This window comes from Silurus meridionalis, chromosome 14 (assembly GCF_014805685.1).
Source record: "Silurus meridionalis isolate SWU-2019-XX chromosome 14, ASM1480568v1, whole genome shotgun sequence".
NCBI classification, from domain to species: domain Eukaryota; kingdom Metazoa; phylum Chordata; class Actinopteri; order Siluriformes; family Siluridae; genus Silurus; species Silurus meridionalis.
Window position 1 is genome coordinate 23,635,435 of NC_060897.1, and position 9,254 is coordinate 23,644,688.

General features: G+C 40.5%; 1 protein-coding gene across 1 annotated transcript in view; it reads left to right on the forward strand.

The window, feature by feature from the left end:
• Positions 1 to 8,010, forward strand: part of rac2 (Rac family small GTPase 2) — a 19,115-nt gene extending 11,105 nt beyond the window's left edge. Inside the window, exons 2-7 of the mRNA XM_046866920.1 lie at positions 629 to 700; positions 1,118 to 1,235; positions 1,374 to 1,436; positions 5,786 to 5,945; positions 7,036 to 7,167; positions 7,529 to 8,010. Of these exons, the coding sequence (XP_046722876.1) occupies positions 629 to 700; positions 1,118 to 1,235; positions 1,374 to 1,436; positions 5,786 to 5,945; positions 7,036 to 7,166 (544 nt within the window). The 3' untranslated portion in view covers position 7,167; positions 7,529 to 8,010. The remainder of the gene's footprint in view (positions 1 to 628; positions 701 to 1,117; positions 1,236 to 1,373; positions 1,437 to 5,785; positions 5,946 to 7,035; positions 7,168 to 7,528) is intronic.
• The last annotated feature ends 1,244 nt before the right edge of the window (positions 8,011 to 9,254 follow it).

Here is a 9,254-nt window from a genome sequence, read left to right on the forward strand (position 1 = left end):
AGTGTGTTGTGTGTTAGTGTGTAAAGTGTGTTTGTGTTAGTGTGTAAAGTGTGTGTGTGTGTTAGTGTGTGTAAAGTGTGTTAGTGTGTAAAGTGTGTGTGTAAAGTGTGTGTTAGTGTGTAAAGTGTGTTTGTGTGTGTTAGTGTGTAAAGTGTGTTTGTGTTAGTGTGTAAAGTGTGTTTGTGTGTTAGTGTGTAAAGTGTGTTTGTGTGTTAGTGTGTAAAGTGTGTTTGTGTGTACACATTCATGGCACAGTTATAAATATAGACTCATAGTGCGGAACTCAGATTGAGAACTCGTCATGTTGATGACTAAACACTCCACAGCGACTCTCGTGATGAAGCTCATGAACAGTTCCTTCACCTTCTCTTCTGTTTCTCTGTAATTTAAGTCTGAATTATGGCTATAAATGAAGTGCTTCCAGATTCATCAGCTACTTGTTCAGTACTCATTCAGTTCAGCACTAATTACCTTCCAGTACTGAGGTATTACTGTATACTGTACATCTCCTTCCTAATGATACATAAACTCAAGGACACGACCTTCAGGTCACGCCACTCACTGAAATGCTCAGATGGTATTGTGTTTCAGATCTGTTGTAATGGTGTGTGTTGTGTTTGTGTTACAGTGCTGTGGGTAAAACATGTCTTCTGATCAGTTACACCACCAACGCCTTCCCTGGAGAGTACATCCCTACTGTGTAAGTCTGCTCAGAAACACCGGACTAACACATCAGAAACACCTAAGATACACCTCAAGGACACCTGAGTAACTGCTCAGAAACATTTTAGGAATACCTGCTCAGAAACATCTCAGGAATACCTGAGTAACTGCTCAGAAACATCTCAGGAATACCTGAGTAACTGCTCAGAAACATCTCAGGAATACCTGAGTAACTGCTCAGAAACATCTCAGGAATACCTGAGTAACTGCTCAGAAACATCTCAGGAATACCTGAGTAACTGCTCAGAAACATCTCATTAGCTGTCTAGAGAAACCCTAAAGCCATGACATGATGTTCTTCTCTAAATCCCTATCTACACTGATATCACTTTGTGTGTGTGTGTGTGTGTGTGTGTGTGTGTGTGTGTGTGTGTCTGTGTGTGTGATTGTTCAGGTTTGATAATTACTCAGCCAATGTGATGGTGGACAGCAAGCCTGTGAACCTGGGACTCTGGGATACAGCAGGACAGGAGGATTACGACAGGCTCCGCCCCCTGTCTTACCCACAAACGGTACACACACACACACATGCACACACACACATGCACACAACTGTTCTGTAGGGGTTATAGTAACAAACAGTAATTATGGAGCTGTGTGTGTGTGTGTGTGTGTGTGTGTTAAAAGTGTGTTATGCTTTTTTTTTTCAGGATGTGTTTCTCATTTGTTTCTCCCTGGTCAGTCCAGCATCATTTGAGAACGTCAGAGCCAAGGTGAGTTTACTGAATTATAACAATATACCACACACACACACACACACACACACACACACACACACACAGAATTAATAAGAACTTAGAGTAGATCTTCAGCCCAATCCTTTCTGTCCTCATAGTTACACCACATTTTACTTCCCAATAATAATATTGTTATTTTATCTTATTCAATAAAGTTCTTGGAAAATCAAAATATTATAATTAGATTTTTCCAAGCGCTTTATTGAACTTTATTCCTGAGATGTTTCAAAATTCATGAGAGAAATATATTATATATTTATATTAATATATTTCTCTCATGAATTTTGAATAATTTAATTTGAGCATTTCTCCACTCATTCTTAATATTTGAAAGTATTAAGTGCATTTTTCAAAACAATTTGTACAAACAACACAACACACTGGATTTTCTGCAAAAACCTGAACTTTTCTAGTTTTAAACATTTTATTTTTGATTTAAGAAACGCTTCAAAGCAACTGAGAAAAACTCTAATAAATGTTTCTCATGAATTGTGAATAGTTTGAATAATAAAAGCTCAGTGCAGTGACTCCACTACACGCTAGGTGGCACTGTGCACAATATCTCATTCATCTACTAATTTATTCCCTCGAATGTCTTTTTTTACTTACAGACGGGAATCAGGTACACATACTGGTACATGAATAATAATAATAATAATAATAATAATAATAAATGTAATTAAATTCTGTAGAACGGTTCTCTGAGTGTGATGTCACTTTACAGGCTCAAAGATAAGATATAGCTTTATTCATCCCAAAGGTTCAACTCCAAACTCATCATTTATCTTTAAACCAATTACACTTTAATATAAGATTATGTAAGATCGATGGCAGGGGAAGTGCAAAGATGTGGTGGTTGCCATAGTAACAGTGAAATACCTGTATGTTGTGACATGTTTGTTAAATAAATCAGCTAAATGTGGGAAAAGGTGTAGAGAAGTTTTAAAATCATTCAACATTAAAAAAAAACAAAACCTATGAAACTATTTTTCTGCATCAGATCAGATTTATGCATTCGAGGGGTGTTTTGACACGTGACATGGTGACACTCGGGTGCATAGACGCTGTGACGGCTCAGGTGTTGTGTAAGAGATCCAGCCGGCCTTCACCCCACAGATATGGAGGAGGAAAATGAGATTCTGATGGAACACTGAAATATTTCTGCTCCTGTTCTACACATGAGCTTTTAAAGATCAACAGGAAGTAAAGATTTCTCTGACCTCCATCTTCTTCCCAATGCCCTGAAATAAATCATCACTAACACACACCACCTGCAGTGCTCTCTTTACACACTCGATAAAAAACACTACACACCCAGAGGTCATGGTGATGGAAACGAGATACAGAGGATTGTTCTGTCTCCAGCCTGCTGCAGATTCACAGACATGAAGCACAGACATGTTCCTGCAGTTACGCTCAGTACAGAGATGAGGCACAGGGCTCACTTTCAGACTGCAGAATCAGAAATCCACTGCTTCCTTTCCTTTTTCTACAAGAATATCTCAGCTGCAGTTAGACTGTACCAGACTGTACCAAAACTGTACCAGTATTATTATTATTATGGCGAGTTGTAAATGAAGTGGAGATGCTGAGCAGCTGTGATACCTGAGTGTTCATGATGGTGTTGATCTGTACAAGGTCAGCTTTTATTTCCATTAAAGTCATGTAGAGCAGAGTTTTCAACATCGTGATGCTCACACACACACACACACACACACACACACACACACTTTCTTTATTTTTGCACTTTTCTAAAGAAAGAACACCAAGGACATGCACACACACACACACACACACACACACACACACATCCTTCAGCTGCTTCACTTGAACTCTATAGAGAAAAGTGCAGCAAGAAAATAAGAATAAAAAGATAAAAGATCACTTTTTGCACAAGTGCACATCACACACACACACACACACACACACACACACACACACACACACACATTTTATATATATATAAATACAAACACTGACACAGATCAGCCTTAGCATTAAAAGAATTGTCATATAGAACAGTATCTAGACAGAAAGAGAGAGAGATAGATAGATAGATAGATAGATAGATAGATAGATAGATAGATAGATAGATAGATAGATAGATAGATAGATAGACAGTGTGTATAAACAGGATCAGAAGGACAGATGTTGTGTTTCTGGTGAAACAGATTATTGGATTTAAATCAGAATATTAACTCTGTAATCACACTATTATAAAGCGTCTGATCTTTCTGTAGTGTTTTAGAAAACAGACCAAAGGATTCTGATTGCGATTTGAATTCATTAAAATAAACCAGCTATAGTGTGTGTGTGTGTGTGTGTGTGTGTGTGTGTGTGATGTGCACTTGTACACACACACACACACACACACACACACATTCTAATCGCTCTCTCACTCCGGTTCTGTGTTCTTTTTTTACCCTTGTGTTTTATTTTTATTATCATTTGGATGCTGTTTTATTCCTCTCTCGAGCGGTCGCCATGGTAACACGGTGCATATGCAGATGTAGGCTGTATAACGGTATGTGTGGTGGAGAATTATGATCTATATAAAGAAGGGAAGAATGCTAAAGAAAATGGAGAGGAGAAGGTCACGTGACTTTCGCTAACATGCTAACGTTGTGCTCACTGTAGTGAAGACGATCACAAAGTTCATTAGTCTGTCATTAGCACTGCGGCTCTACGGCAGCATTTAACACCGCTGAGGAGGAACAAACATAAGAAGAAGAAGAAGACAGAAAAAGTGCTGATGGGTTCGGCGTTAATGAAGGAAGCGTGTATTTTTATGAACTCTTTTCAAATTTCTTACTAATGAGTTTGAGAGGACGAAAGCTTGGGGAAAAAAAATAATGTTTTAATAATTATGAATGCATAATGCAAAAAACACTGAGGCCCTGCAGCACAGCCATCAAACACTTATTTAGGGTAGAACAGGGATGTGATGGGGTAGAACAGGGATGTGATGGGGTAGGATAGATATGTGATGGGGTAGGATAGAGATGTGATGGGGTAGAACAGGGATGTGATGGGGTAGAACAGGGATGTGATGGGGTAGGACAGAGATGTGATGGGGTAGGACAGGGATGTGATGGGGTAGAACAGGGATGTGATGGGGTAGAACAGGGATGTGATGGGGTAGGACAGGGATGTGATGGGGTAGGACAGAGATGTGATGGGGTAGAACAGACATGTGATGGGGTAGGACAGGGATTTGATGGGGTAGAACAGGGATGTGATGGGGTAGGACAGGATGTGATGGGATAGGACAAGGATGTGATGGGGTAGACAGAGATGTGATGGGGTAGGACAGATGTGATGGGGTAGAACAGGATGTGATGGGGTAGGACAGAGATGTGATGGGGTAGAACAGAGATGTGATGAGGTAGGACAGAGATGTGATGGGGTAGAACAGGGATGTGATGGGGTAGAACAGGGATGTGATGGGGTAGAACAGAGATGTGATGGGGTAGGACAAGGATGTGATGGGGTATGACAGAGATGTGATGAGGTAGACAGAGATGTGATGAGGTAGGACAGAGATGTGATGGGGTAGGACAGAGATGTGATGGGGTAGAACAGGGATGTGATGGGGTAGGACAGATGTGATGAGGTAGGACAGAGATGTGATGGGGTAGGACAGAGATGTGATGGGGTAGGACAGGGATGTGATGGGGTAGAACAGGGATGTGATGCGGTAGGACAGAGATGTGATGAGGTAGGACAGAGATGTGATGGGGTAGGACAGAGATGTGATGGGGTAGGACAGAGATGTGATGGGGTAGGACAGAGATGTGATGAGGTAGGACAGAAATGTGATGAGGTAGGACAGGGATGTGATGGGGTAGGACAGAGATGTGATGGGGTAGGGCAGGGATGTGATGGGGTAGACAGGGATGTGATGCGGTAGGTCAGAGATGTGATGGGGTAGAACAGGGATGTGATTGGGTAGGTTAGAGATCTGATGGGGTAGACAGCGCCACAGAATTGTGATACGGAAAAAATCGTTGCAACGTGCAACATCAAACATTCATAAAAACTACTAATAAAATGTATATAAATAAATATAAATAAATGTCTAATTGATTTAATAATTCAAATGATCAATTAAATAAGTCATATCCATCTTCCCCAGTTCTTATCAACTTTATGGAATTCATTCTTTAACTGGAAAATACTTTTTAAAAAAAAATCAGCAACACATTAATGTTGTTTTAGTTTCCTTACTGAGGAACTGATTTAAGCTGAAACCTGTAACAAAAAATAAAAATAAAGTATAAACTCACTACAATGAAACTGACCTTTTCCTCGTTTGTGCCTTCCAGTGGTACCCGGAGGTGCGGCACCACTGCCCCTCGACACCCATCATCCTAGTGGGCACCAAGCTAGATCTCAGGGACGAGAAGGAGACGATCGAGAAGCTGAAGGAGAAAAAGCTGGCTCCAATCACCTACCCACAAGGCCTGGCTCTGGCCAAGGAGATCGGTGAGAACAGACAGAATACAATTTTTTTTATCTCGAAACTCAAAGAAATAAGAAAACACACCCATGTCACTCATGTGGAACCATAAAGGAGACATCTACTGTTCGTTAAACATAGATGTCTGACCTAAGAAGATGTGTGTGGTGGGAAAAGTCAGACTTTAAATGTTTGATTCATATTCCAGGTGTTTCTAAAGCTGAAAATCTTCAGGTAACTGGTTCTCACTTAAGTACTAAACCTGTACAATAAAGGTGGAGTCTGAACAACTAGTGGAGTCTGATGGAGACTGGTGGAGTCCGAATTTAGACTGCTGGAGACTGACAGAAACTGATGGAGACTGACGAAGACTAGTGGAGAATAATTAAAACTGGTGGAGACTAATGGAAACTGACAAAGACTGGTGGAGACTAATGGAGACTGGTGGAGACTGATGGAGACTAACGGAGACTGGAGGAGACTGGTGGAGACTGACAGAGGCTGGTGTAAACTAATGGTAACTGATGGAGACTAATGGAGACTAATGGAGATTGACAGAGACTAATGGAGACTAATGGAAACTGGTGGAGACTGATAGGGACTAATGGAGATTGACAGAGACTAATGGAGATTGACAGAGACTGGTGGAGACTGATGAAGACTGGTGGAGACTGATGGAGACTAATGGAGACTGACAGAGACTAATGGAGACTGGTGGAGACTAATGGAGACTGATGGAGACTGGTGGAGACTAATGGAGACTGATGGAGACTAATGGAGACTAATGGAGATTGACAGAGACTAATGGAGACTGATCTCAGAGCAGCTCACACATTTAGTCGTTCAGTTCTTTGGTTTTCTTCCTGCTGTAAGAGAACTGTAATGTTCTTCACATTTCACACTGACACACTGTGTGTTTACTGCCATTGTGATTTGGTGACCATGGAATTTGTAGACACACACACACACACACACACACACACACACACCACATTTATATATTTTCTGTGTGTGTCTTTCAAATTGAATGAGGATACAAACATATTTACACTCAACTATACTATGTGTGTGTGTGTGTGTGTGTGTGTGTGTGTGTGTGTGTGTGTGTGTGTGTAGATGCAGTAAAGTACCTGGAGTGTTCAGCTCTGACCCAGCGTGGACTGAAGACAGTGTTTGATGAAGCAATCAGAGCTGTACTCTGCCCTCAGCCCACTAAAGTCAAAAAGAGCTCCTGCTCACTGCTCTGAGGTGAGGATGATGATGATGATGATGATGATGATGATGATGATGATGAGGATGATGATGATCTCTACTTATCTACACAGTAAAAGTGAAGGTTCAGGCTCATGAATGCATTTTGTTAATAATATAAATGTCTGAATAATCTCTCTCTCTCCCTCTCCCCCTCTCCCTCTCTCTCTCTCTATATATATATATATCTCTGTCTCTTTCTCTCTCTCTCCCCCTCTCTCTCTCCCCCTCTCTCTCTTTCTATATATATATATATATATATATATATATATATATATCTGTCTCTTTCTCTCTCTCTCTCTCTCTCTCTCTCTCTCTCTCTGTCTCTCTCTCTCCCTCTCTCTCCTCCTCTCTCCAGGTCTTCAGGATTTGATGAAATGCTTCGAACATCAACTTTAAACATTATGATATTGAGGATCAGTCTGTAAAACTTCAGCTGGAGTTTTATTATAAGAAAAAGGCGCATGTGACGTTTCATTAAACAACAACTATAATAATAATAATAATAATAATAATAATAATAATAATACATATTTAAACTTTAATAGTGTTTATTTCCAGAGCAGTAGTGTGTGTGTGTGTGTGTGTGTGTGTGTGTGTGTGTGTGTGTGTGTGTGTGCTTTTGGACTTGACCTGATGTTGTGTTGTTGCTGTTCTGTGATACAGAATCCTGTTCGGTTGTTCGTATGAAACGTGGCATAGTTTATTAACCAAGAAAAGAGTGTTTCTGTTTTTAATCTCTGTAGGAAATATAAAATAATAAAGCTGAAATAGGAGCCCATATGTGCACTCATGGTTATTAAAATGTGTGCGAAAATAAACGCCCCCTTGTTTTCCATGTGCTGGTGTTTATCCCTGGTGGAAGCTCTTGTTCTTTTTCAGAAGGTTATCCAGGCTGTAATTAATGACCCCAGAAGCACAGCAGGCTATTTTTAATACCATACACTCATCATGTAATGCTATAAGGCTCTTTTTAGTTTCACACACTGACATGAAAAACATGAAGCTTTCCAAAGCAGATGTTGCAGACCCAGTCGTCCAGATGTTGCAGACTCAGTCGTCCAGATGTTGTAGACTCAGTCGTCCAGATGTTGCAGACTCGGTCGTCCTGATGTTGCAGACTTGGTCGTCCAGCATTCTACAATTTCCTGGTACTTCATTCATTTACCACATGAGCAGATCGAAGTTTGGAGAAGGTCTTCCAGCCTTATACATACCCAATTAAAAGGGAAAGCATTTACATTCCTGATTGCAGATGCATTATGAGGGTCTCTGTGTTCTGCAGAAGCCATTCGTCTGACCAACGAATGACCAAATCTCAGCTTTTTAACAAACTGACCAGCCTGCAGTGACCAGTGTTCCCCAGACTATTGTTCATTCTCACCCTGAATCTTTAAGCGGATTGAAGATTGTTGGGCTTCTTTTTAAACTCTTTTCACCTTCAAGCCTGAATCACCTTTTACACAAGAGCCACAGTCTCATCATGATGCAGGTTCTGATGAACTATCACTGTGTCTCGAATCACAGAGGTCTGTTCTGTAAAAGATTTAGAATGTAAAGTCATGCAGTAGTTTTAGATCTGAGACACAGTTTATCACCACAATCAGCAAGAAGGCAGACAGCTGGAATAGAAAACGATCTGCTCTTTGTTTTAATGGTGATGTGATGAACTATTCCCTGCGCTCTTCCCCATCACACCTGCTTTATTTAATCATAAATGCAAAATGAATGAAAATTAAAAATCACACAACATTAGCAGCGTTGTGAAGAGATCTGGTGGCTTTTTGTGTTTCGGAGGAATCACACATCAGTCTTCTCACACCAGATGTTTTGTTTGCCGGAACATCAAAGATATTAACTGCTGAGGTAATACAACATACACACACACACACACACACACACACATATATACAAGGACCACAGTTTCATGTGGTGTGTATGGTCACATTGGGACTTCAATCAAACTTCTCCTGCGCGAACATCAAAAAGCTGCCATTTCCCTCCAGTCCTAAATATGGCCACATGGCGTTACATGGAAGTTTCCGGAAACATACATCTGATCTTTCATCTGGATTCGATGTGTG